Genomic DNA, 12,234 nt, shown 5'->3' with positions numbered 1-12,234 from the left:
TTGGTGTTATCACTCTCCCTCTCTCATACTGGTCACTGGAAGTTCAACATGACACCTCATGGCAAAGAACTCTCTGAGGATCTGAAAAAAATAAAAAATAATTGTTGCCCTACATAAAGATGGCCTAGGCTATAAGAAGATTGCCAAGACCCTGAAACTGAGCTGCAGCACGATGGCCAAGACCATACAGTGGTTTACCAGGACAGGTTGCACTCAGAGCCTCGCCATGGTCGACCAGAAGTTGAGTGCATGTGCTCAGCATCATATCCAGAGGTTGTCTTTGGAATATAGACGTATGAGTGCTGCCAGCATTGCTGCAGAGGTTGAAGGAGTGGGGGTTCAGCCTGTCAGTGCTCAAACCATACGCCGCACACTGCATGAAATTGGTCTGCATGGCTGTTGTCCCAGAAGGAAGCCTCTTCTAAAAATGATGTACAAGAAAGCCCACAAACAGTTTGCTGAAGACAAGCAGACTAAGGACATGGATTACTGGAACCGTGTCCTGTGGTCTGATGAGACCAAAAATAAACTTATTTGGTTCAGATGGTGTCAAGCGTGTGTGGTGGCAACCAGGCGAGGAGTACAAAGACAAGTGTGTCTTGCCTACAGTCAAGCATGGTGGTGGGAGTGTCATGGTCTGGGGATGCCTGAGTGCTGACGACACTGGGGAGCTATACAGTTCATTGAGGGAACCATGAATGCCAACATATACTGTGACATACTGAAGCAGAGCATGATCCCCTCCTTTTGGAGACTGGGCCTTAGGGCAGTATTTCAACATAATAACGACCCCAAACACACCTCCAAGACAACCACTGCCTTGCTAAAGAAGCTGAGGGTAAAGGCGATGGACTGGCCAAGCATGTCTAAAGACCCAAACCCTATTGAGCTTCTGTGGGGCATCCTCAAATATAAGGTGGAGGAGTGTAAAGTCTTTCACATCCACCAGCTCTGTGATGTTGTCATGGAGGAGTGGAAGAGGATTCCCGTGGCAACTTGTGAAGCTCTGGTGAACTCCATGCCCAAGAGGGTTAAGGCAGTGCTGGAAAAAAATGGTGGCCACACAAAATATTGACACTTTGGGCCCAATACTCACTTTTGTTGCTGGCGGTTTAGACTTTAATGGCTGTGTGTTGAGTTATTTTGAGGGGACAGCAAATTTACACTGTTATACAAGCTGTACACTCACTACTTTACATTGTAGCAAAGTGTCAATCTTGTTGTTGTCACATGAAAAGATATAATAAAATATTTACAAAAATGTGAGGGGTGTACTCACTTTTGTGAGATACTGTGTGTGTATATATATATATATATATATATATATATATATATATATATATATATATATATATATATATATATATATATTTATTTTTTATATATATACACAGTATATAGTGTAATCAGAAAAAAACATTGAGAATATGTAAATGAATTACATCAACTCATAAAAATTGCTATCATTAAATAATATATAAAAAGCAGAATATGCAAGGTACACTAAATAGTGGTGATTAACTACTTAAGGACCAGAAGGAATTGCCCCCTTAATGACCAGACCTTTTTTTGCGATACAGCACTGCGTCACTTTAACTGACAATTGCGCGGTCATGTGACGCTGTACCCAAACAAAACTGATGTCCTTATTTTACCACAAATATAGCTTTCTTTTGGTGGTATTTGGTCACCTCTGCGGTTTTTATTGTTTGCGCTATAAACAAAAAAAGAACGACAATTTAGAAAAAATATATATATTTTTTTTTTTTATCCCCATTTTTTTTTTTTTTGTATCAGTTTAGACCAATATGTATTCTTCTACATATTTTTGGTAAAAAAAATGCAATAAGGGAAGGAAAGACAGGTCTGCTGTTCCTACTGATTAGGAACAGCAATCAGTCTCCTCCTCCAGGCAATTCCATCCCCCACAGTTAGAAACATTCCCTAACATATTTAACCCCTTAGTTGCCCCTAGTGTTAACCCCTTCCCTGCCAGTGAAATTTATACAGTAATCGGTTGTTATTTTTAGCTCTTTTTCACTGACATCACATTCATTGCATTTTAAATATGTTAATTGTTGCTGATTAATATACACCGAATGTCAATGAATCCATCATGATGCATGTGACTAGAATTTTATAAATATGCCTCTAAATTTTAATATTTTATTTTCATTCAATACAGCATGTATTTTTTGTAATGTTACTTTAGTGTCTTAAATAAAATATATATGTTTATAGGTCATTATTGCTACAGCCATCTCTGGTAGTTTTAACCTTCCTGAAAAGTATCACATGGATATTGTGGGACAGATCCCTCTAGGGTATGTATTTAAAATATACATTGGTAAAGCATTACAAAGGAATCAGGGACAAATATATACTTCCTACCTCTCACACCAGGCATTCTGTCTTGTATTACACCCCACCCTACCCCATTAACTAGCTAGCCTTAGTATCTAATCAACAAGATCAGACATCATAGGCACACTGAGGCTAGGATTAACAATGAAGAGCCTTTTAGAAACCTTTTATTTAACATGATTACTTGTTACTAATTCATGACGTTCGGGTGGCTGTGTACTTCCTTGGCAGTCCTACCACCCTTGCCTAATGTTTTTTATTTAGAAATGCTATCCTGCAATCCTACTAGCTTCCTGTACATGCTGAAATTTTTCTAAGGTCTCAGACATTTCTACAGAAAACCAACCAGTGCCAGAATGTCAAAAGTACTAAACTATATCTAATTTTGTATCAAACATAGTGGAATAAAGCAATGTCCTTATTTACCATATCACATCATTCATCTATTTCAGATATAGCATCATTTTCTGCCCCAAAAAAACTGTCACTTTTGCGATACAGTACATGGTACTAAAATTGTAAAATTTAGGATCTTGGCAAGCAAGATTGCACATCTTCTATTTAATAAAATAAAAAGTACAAAGTAGTTAGAAACAAATGTTTAGCCCAGGGGCATATCAATGTGCAAGATCAAAAGTGGACCCTATGCTTAGTGTGCCACTGCAAAAGATGGGCATGGTTTAATTTGTGCTAAATATTGGGTGTGGTCAAAGTCTGAGACAACTTACATAATGCAGAATGTGGTAGTGTTGACAAGGGAATAATGGATGTGTTTACTTTTGTACATTGGTGTATGTTGGGAGGGGGTTTCAAAGTGGTTGGGTGTAACTATTTTTTGACACTTTTATTTTTTCAAAATATTTGCAAATATTTTACAACACATGGTTTTGTTTTTAGGTAAAGTTGACTTTAAACCTGAGTTGTTAGTTATAATTATCACTGATTTGCAATAGGGTATAGAGTTTAGATAGTGACAATTAATCTCTGTTACTTTTATCTCCATTATGTCAACGCTGATAATCTTGCCAGGATTGTACTGTCATGTCATTCTACCTTGTTATGTTGCATACCTTTAAATAAAGAATAAAAAAAATAAAATAAAGTCTGCTATGTGATATAATGTTGTTTTGCTAGGTTTTCTTTGATGAAACATCGAGAAACTTTTAGATGCAGTGTTTGCTCCATTAGCTTCCAGGGGTCAGAGTAAGCAATGATTTTTAGTTGAAAGCCAATGGTAGGCTTATAAATTATACACACACTCCCGCTGCTACAGTGGGAAGCGATGTGTTTAAGTTATAAGAAAAGTCAAAAAACATATTTCTGCATTTCCATGAAGGTCAGCACAGAGTTCCCCCTTACATCAGAGTCTGCACAATTCCCCTCTACAGTGCAAAGGATACTCTGATGTAAAGGGGAATTCAGCGGATCATGCCTTGAAAAAGTATTCATACTCCTTGAAATTTTCCACATTTCGTCATGTTACAACCAAAAAGGTAAATGTATTTAATTGGGATTTTATGTGATTGACCAACACAGAGTGGCACATAATTGTGAAGTGGAAGGAAAATGATAAATGGTTTTCAACATTTTTTACAAAAAAAATCTGAAAAGTGTGGCATGCATTTGTATTATACCCCTAACTAAAATCTAGTGGAACCAATTGCCTTCAGATTGCCCTAATTAGTAAATAGAGTCCACCTGTGTGTAATTTAATCTCAGTATAAATACAGCTGTTCTGTGAAGCCCTCACAGGTTTGTTAGAGAGCCTTAGCGAACAAACAGCGTCAAGAAGGCCAAGAAACACACCAGATAGGCCAAGGCTAAATTTGTGGAGTTTAAAGCAGGGTTAGGTTTTAAAAAAATATCCCAACCTTTGAACGTCTCATGTAACACTGTTCAATCCATCATCTGAAAATGGAAAGAGTATTGCACAGCTGCAAACCTACCAAGACATGGCCGTCCACCTAAACTGGCAGACCAGACAAGGAGAGCATTAATCAGAGAAGCGGCCAAGAGGCCCATGGTAACTCTGGAGGAGCTGCAGAGATCCACAGCTCAGGTGGGAGAATCTGTCCACAGGACAACTATTAGTAGTACACTCCAGAAATCTGGCCTTTATGAAAGAGTGGCAAGAAGAAAGTCATTGTTGAAAGACAGCCATAAGAAGTCCTGTTTTCAGTTTGCGAGCAGCCATGTGGGGGACAAAACAAACATGTGGAAGAAGGTCCAACTTTTTTTGCCTAAAAGCAAAACGCAATGTGTGGCAGAAAACTAACACTGCACATCAACCTGAACACATCATCCCCACCGTGAAACATGGTGGTGGCAGAATCCTGTTGTGGGGATGCTTTTCTTCAGCAGGGACAGGGAAGCTGGTCAGAGTTGATGGCAAGATGGCTGGAGCCAAATGCAGGGCAATCTTAGAAGAAAACCCATTAAAGTCTGCAAAAGATGTGAGACTGTAGTGGAGGTTCACCTTCCAGCAGGACAAAGACCCTAAACATACAGCCAGAGCTACAATGAAATGGTTTAGATCAAAGCATATTCTTGTGTTAGAATTGCTCAGTCAAAATCCAGACCTAAATCCAATTGAGAATCTGTGGCAAGACTTGAAAATTGCTGTTTACAGATGCTCTCCATCCAATCTGACAGAACTTGAGCTATTTTGCAAGGAAGAATGGGCAACATTTTCACTCTCTGGATGTGAAAAGCTGGTAGAAACATATCCAAAAAGACTTGCAGCTGTAATTGCAGCGAAAGGTGGTTCTACAAAATATTGACTCAGGGGGGGCTGAATACAAACGCACGCCACACTTTTCAGATATTTATTTGTAAAAAAATTTGAAAACCATTTATCATTTTCCTTCCACTTCACAATTATGTGCCACTTTGTGTTGGTCTATCACAAAATCCCAATAAAATAATTTTATGTTTTTGGTTGTAACATGACAAAATGTGAAAAATGTCAGGATGGTTAAAGGCTGTGGACATGATACAGAAGATGGTTAATGGCTGTGGACATGATACAGAAGATGGTTAATGGCTGTGGACATGATACAGAAGATGGTTAAGGGCTGCAGCTGCATACATGATACAAGAGATAGTTAGAGGCTTTGGACATGATACAAGAGATGATTAGGGGCTGCGTACATGATACAGGAGATGTTTAGGGGCTGCAAAAATGATAAATGGTTTGGTTAGAGCCTGTAGACACGATACAAGAGATGGTTAGGGGTTGCGGACAGGACACAGGAGATGGTTAGTGGCTGTGGACAGGATATAGGAGATGGTTAGGGGCTGCAGACATGGTACAGGGACAGGAGATGGTTAAAATCTCACCACTGCCTGCCATGCAGCATGTAATTCCTTCCTTCCAGGCTGCTAGAAGCTGCTTGTTAGCTGTTGTGCACTCCAGTGCATGGATGCGTGGGGGGAGTCCGTCTGCCAACTTCCAGGAGGCATGCCCACTGCTCACTGCTGCAGTTGCTGTGCCATTCTAAGACAGCTTATTATGGTTATAGCACAGTAAAAACGTGCATCTGGCTCCCGTCCATGTCCCGACTCCCATGTTCTGGCTCCTTGTCCAGTATTTCATCACAGGCGCCAAGCAGCGCCATGACATCAATATAAGCCCGCCTCCATCCAAGCCTGTTTGGCTTTGGATCTGCACATGTGCAGTTCCAAGTTTGTCAGAAAGTCATCCGAGCCTGTCAGAAAGCCATTTTTTTTCACAGACAGCCGCCGTCCGTAACGGAAATTTACAAACAGTGTAAAGATCGGCCAAGTTTTACAAACTATCCATATATTCTTACGAATGGTGGGCAACGGTTGTGATTATTAGACTGATGATGATCACAGGTGTTATGGCTGCAGTGCAGACAGTATTTGCATTATATACTATTACTACTATTATTGTCTGGAGTAGTAATAGTATAGCAAAAACTTTGTTACCCATAATTGACTCCCTCTTACCAAAAAAAAAAACTGTCTGCAGCAGCCTGTGTCCCACTTTCATGACAGACATTCTCTTAACAAAAAAAACCTGCATCCTGTAAACACATAATTGACTCTTACAAAAACAAACTATAAACTGTGCTATCAGTCCAGCCAGGCTTCTGTGGTGTGTGTCAGCCTCAGGCAAGACCACTGTTGCTACCACCTCGCTCTCAGCACAGACCCGCCCTCTGCCCTCAGTGTTTACTGAGGTAACCAAGGAAGATATCGATCTGCCAGGCACTGGAAGCTGGCTGTTGGCGGAAATTTAATCTAAGCATTGGCAAATGCGGCCAGCCCGCCTGTGTGTGTGTGTCCATTTAAAAAGATTGTTCCCAAGCTCCTGAGTCACCACTTGGGGCCCAGGAAAATGTTGCATGTGGAGTTATTTGTATATTTTTTAGTCCATGTGGGTAGTGTGTGACAGTGCACAGTAGGTCCCCCTTACCTTGGGGCCCGTGTGCACCTCACAGTCTTCACACATGGATGAAATGCCACAGGTTTAGCCATATATTTGTGTAGCACTACCCCCTTAAGAGCCGCTGAGCATTTTGGATTCTCTGTCTGTTCTGAGCCTGATCCGGGAGCACAGCCCCCGCTGACACCACCATAAAATCTTGACCAAGAGAACCCCCTGGCTTTGAAACACAAAATAATCACAAAATAATCACACAGTTTAAGGTTAACAAATACTCTGATTGTATTCAGGTCAGGGTATAAGTACACGCACAAAAGAAATAACAGTAGACATTCACAAAAGTTAAACACTCTGAATGATCATACACAGTACCACTTTAAACAAACCCAAATATCCAGCAGAACCAGAGTTTAAACGTTAATTCCAGCACCAAGATATTTTTCCCAAGTGAACTGAAATAGGCTATCAAGAAATTGAGCTAACTCACTTTTGGGTTCTCAATGACTGGGAACAGGGTTTAACTTTACAGATGAATTTACAAATAATAATGTCCCCTTTGATACTACTATAAAATGTAGGACATTTTTACCGCATCTTGTTTATTTGAAATGCGTTCTTGCTGCACTCTCATCTGGCAGTATGCACTGGTGAGAAGTGGATGAAAGGAAGGAAGTGTCCACTGGAAGTTGGAGGATTATTGGAATGCTATTGCACAGATAGATCACTTTCTTTTGTGTTTATGCTGCACTTTTAAATATGGCAGCTTCTACCTCTGAATACCCCCATGGATAAGAGTGGGAGAAGTGATCTTTTAAAGGGATAATCATTACCTGCATCTTGTTTATTTGAAACATTTTCTTGCTGCACACTTATCTGGCAGCATGCACTGGCGGTGGGTGCGCATTGCATAAGTATGGTGGAGGTAGTTCTGGATATGCACTTTATCACATCGATGCACAGTTTGCACTGGTGTTTGTAAATATTGTCCATATAAGAATAGTATACTATATGGCTTTCTATTTACTTGTGAGCACCATTCTCAGAAGTGGATGAAAGGAAGGAAGTGTCCACTGTAAGTTGGAGGATTGGAATCCTATTGCATAGATCAATGTCTTATGTGTTTATGCTGCACTTTTAACCAGTTCCAGCCTGGCCTATGGGGGCAAATGACACCGGGGCCGGCCTTTCGTCAGTCTGGGTGGACGTCCTATGACAGACGGCACAATCTGTCGCCGGCTGCATCCACTGGACGCTGTCTGGATGTACGGATGCTGGAAGAGTTTGTCACATACACTGCTGACTTGGTGGTTGACTATTGGCCTTACTATGTGGCAGTCCGAATGACACATATAAGGGTAGAGGTCATTATACAGTTATATTTGGGGGCCATAGCTTACATGCTGCCGGTACCATGTGACCGCTGTAACCAATCACAGCAGGTCACGTGACAGTTATATACAATGGATGACTTCTTTCAAGCCATCCATTATGTACAACTGTGTTGCTAGCTGTGATTGGTCACAGTGATCACATGGTACAGACTGGGCCAATCATAGCCCATCTGTGCCATGTGATCAGCTGTGGCAAATCACTGCTAATCATAACAAAACAAACTGAATGAATCAATTTCATTCAGTAAAATGCTTGCACATAGCAATGAAATTCCTTGCTAGAAGCAAACATAATGTGTAGAAAAAATAAAAATACCGATCGCTTCCCCAGAGTAGTACAATTGTACTATAGTAACGTTATATTGCTCTGGTCAAAGTGTGTTAAAAAACAAAACAGATAGACAGTATGTAAAAAAAATGTATTTCCTAATTTTCCAAAAATTATGCCAAAAAAATTACAATTTCAAAAAACTTGGCATGCCTCTTACTAAATACCTTGGACTGGCTACATTCCATAAACGAGTCATTAGGGGAATATCTATACTTTCCTGACATTCTTGGGCCTCAAGAAATGAGATAGTACATTAGTACATCAGTACATTAGGATTGATTAATTTTCAGATTATACCATAGTTGTGAATTATATAACTTTCCTACAGACAAAATAATATACACTGATTTGGATTATTTTCACCAAAGAAATGTAGCAGAATATATTTTGGGCTAAATTCATGAAGAAAGATTATTTATTGCAAAATCTTGTAACAAAAACAAAGAAAAACTTGTTTTGTTTTTTTTTTTCCAATTTTTTTATCTTTTTTTCATTTAATTAGCAAAAAAACAACCCAGTGGTGATTAAATACCCCCAAAAGAAAGCTCTATTTGTGTGAACAAAGTAATACATTAATATAATAATATAACAAGTTCTATCCAACCTTGGGACAGACTGACTCTTTTGGCCAAGTGGGGTCTTCAACCATTTCCCAAAGCCACTATGTATTAAGCTTATGTTCCAGTCTCCCAGTCTGACTTAACTGAGCTTCAATCGGCTACCCGTATCCAGTATGATGCCACTGATCTTATCGTCCAGTTTGACTCTATTTAATCCTCTGTCTGACTTTGCTGATCCTCTGTCCGATGCCCAGCCTGATGATTCCATGTCCAGTGCCCAGCCTGATGATTCCATGCCCGATGCCCAGCCTGATGAATCCATGCCTGATGCCCAGCCTGATGGTTCCATGCCCGAGGCCCAGCCTGATGGTTCCATGCTCAATGCCCAGCCTGATGGTCCAGTGCCAGATGCACAGCCTGATGGTCTGGTGCTCAATGGACAGCCTGATGGTCCAGTGCCCGATGCCCAGCCTGCCTCTGATGGTTCAGTTCCCGATGCCCAGCCTGCCTTTGATGGTCTGGTGCCCGATGCCCAGCCTGCCTTTGATGGTCTGGTGCCCGATGCTCAGCCTGCCGCCGATGGTCCAGTGCCTGATGCCCATCTAGTACCAGGGTTTGGGTCCCATTAACTGTTGGATCTAATATTGTTTGCCCCTCCATGTTTGTTGCATGCCTGACATGTTTTACCTGTTTGTTCTAAGATCCCTATTGCTGCCCTTCTGGTGTTCCTTTTGCAGCCATATGTTTGTTTTGCCAAGGCCTGGAAGTCCGGATACACACTTTGGATGTGAGAGCTGCATTTGCCAGTTCAGCCACACTAATAGAGGTCCCTGACCTAGGCAGTATCTCTGCAATCCCAGGTGCATTTGGGGAACTGGGTTGGGTGACGGATGACTTGGGTAGACCTGCATGGCTACTAGAGTGTGAAGCAATTGTTGGCTACCCAGATGTGCAAGGTCCAGTTGGTATGAGCCACCCTGGCACCAGGGTGCCTGTATGGACCAGGAATTCCAGTGTTAGGTCTTCAGGTGGCCTTAAGAATCTTACCATGGGAACATGTGCTGCATTAGGGAATTGTAAGCTCCAAATGTTGCACCTTTTCAGACATCTGGCCAGTGGGGAACCCAGCCAGCTTTTGGGCCCCGGCGGCGTGGTACCCAGTCAGCTTCCAGACCCCATCGTCTGCCATTTAGCGGATTGAAGGACTTTGGCCTGAAGAGATCAAGAGAGTCCCCAGACACTGATAAGGGGAAACTTTTTTGGACTTCTTGCCCCCACATGGACTTTCGGGTTCAAGGCAAGGTGGAGAGTACAGGGGCCACTTCTCAAGGGGGAAGACTGTCAGGACTCATGTCAGGATCTGGGTCACCTGCTGGTGGCACTGTTGTTCTTGGAGCTGAGGGGCGCAGTTACGGTGACCACCAGCAGGTGTCTCCCAGCTTATTCTAATAATTAGGCTCCATGTGATACTGGCTGCTGGGAAGGCATGTAATCACTCCTTGATGAAGTTTGCTGCCTCAGTGTTCTACCTGTGAGCCATATCCCTTCCTGATCCTTCGCCTTGCTACTTGTGATCTGCTTCCAGTACCCTGTACCCTGCATCCTGCACTTAGTATCCAGTATACTGTTCCCCGCATCCAGTACCCTGTATCCTGCTCCACTCTCCTTGTTTCCAGTTCCAGTTCTTCCCTGCTTCCTCCATTTTGTACATACACCGTAGTTAGTTGGGTTGTTGTTCTGGGTTTGCTGCACTATCACGTTTTTTCACTTTTACATTATTTATTGATTGTTGGTGTTGGAAGGGTGTTATTTATGTTAATAAACTTTATTTAAAGTGCCTGTTAAGCCACTTCTATAAAATGCTCCTATCCCCTCTGTATTATAACAATAAGTATGTCTGTGTTATATCATAAATATGCTTATCTGTACTTATAACACAGCGTCTCCCTGTGATCAATTGCCTCCTTTCTCCTGTCCTCTGCCTAGCTGACAGTTCAAGTGGGTGGGGCCGAGCACTGCAGCTGATGTTTCAGCCAGGGAGGAGAGGAGAGAGAGCCAAGGAGTCACATGATCGCAGCAAGATGCTGTGTTATCAGTACAGATAAGCATATTTATGATATAACACAGACACAGGGGAACTTCTTGTTCTAATACAGAGGGGATGAGGGCTTTTAATGTTATCTATGAGAGCAGCAGAAACAGAGGTGGTGGGCGCTGACACAAGGTGACACTCAGAGATAGAAGGGGGGAAGAGGACACAGGAGACAGAGAGCAGGGCTGCGTAGGACAGAGGCACGTTCTGACTCCGGTGTCAGAGTTCAGCAACCCTATATCAGAGTCAGTGTACAGGGGGTAGAAACTGGCAGGAGCAGACAGGGTTCGGCATGTGGTGGACCGGGTTGATAAATTACTGAGGGGGCTGGGCATGACCCAGCTGTCTTGGTCCACGTTGGAACCAATGACAGAATATATGAAAGGTGGATGCTACTTAAGAACCAATTTAAAGAACTAGGCTGCAAGTTGAAGGGAAGGATCCTCTACGGTGATATTCTCTGAAATAACAGGAAAGGCAGGGGGTGATTAGAGAGCTGAATGCATGGCTAAAGACCTGGTGTAAGGAGGAGGGATTTGGGTTTTTGGAGCACTGGGCTGACTTTTCTTTGGGGTGCAACCTATATGCTAAATATGGTTTGCACCTAAATGGAAGGGGGTCTACTGTGCTGGAGGAGAGTATTTAAACTAGGATTGTGAGGGGAGAGTGAATTAGATTATAATAGGGCAGACAGGTCAGACAGGGCTCAGCCCCTATTGGTGGGTGGAATGGGGAAAGATGGAGGGAGGGCTATGGCAGATGATATGAAGGTTCTTATGTTAGAAACAACCATTGGAAATTGTACTATTTGTACTAAAATAAAAAATATGCTATATACGTTGCAAAATATGACAATGGATTAAACTGTTTGTTCACCAATGCCAGTAGTCTGCCAAGCAAAATAGGTGAGTTGGAAGCTCTGGTGCATGAGGAGAACTATGATCTAATTGGTATTTCTGAATCTTGGCTTCATTCTTCTCATGACTGGGCTATTATTATTCCTGGCTATGCTCTCTTTCAGAAAGACAGGATAAAACAGAAGGGTGGTGGTGTTTGTCTCTATGTGAGAAGGGATCTTAAAGCGA

General features: G+C 41.9%; 1 protein-coding gene across 2 annotated transcripts in view; it reads left to right on the top strand.

Annotated features, from left to right (window-relative positions):
* The window catches only part of SLC26A9 (solute carrier family 26 member 9), a 659,312-nt gene that overhangs the window by 222,403 nt on the left and 424,675 nt on the right, over positions 1-12,234 (top strand). For both annotated transcript variants that reach the window (XM_073615875.1, XM_073615876.1), the window contains exon 8: positions 2,242-2,324. In XM_073615875.1, the coding sequence (XP_073471976.1) occupies positions 2,242-2,324 (83 nt within the window). The remainder of the gene's footprint in view (positions 1-2,241; positions 2,325-12,234) is intronic.

Source organism: Aquarana catesbeiana, linkage group LG02, assembly GCF_042186555.1.
Source record: "Aquarana catesbeiana isolate 2022-GZ linkage group LG02, ASM4218655v1, whole genome shotgun sequence".
NCBI lineage: Eukaryota > Metazoa > Chordata > Amphibia > Anura > Ranidae > Aquarana > Aquarana catesbeiana.
Note: the sequence above shows the minus strand (reverse complement) of the source record. Positions and strands in the feature narration are given on the sequence as shown.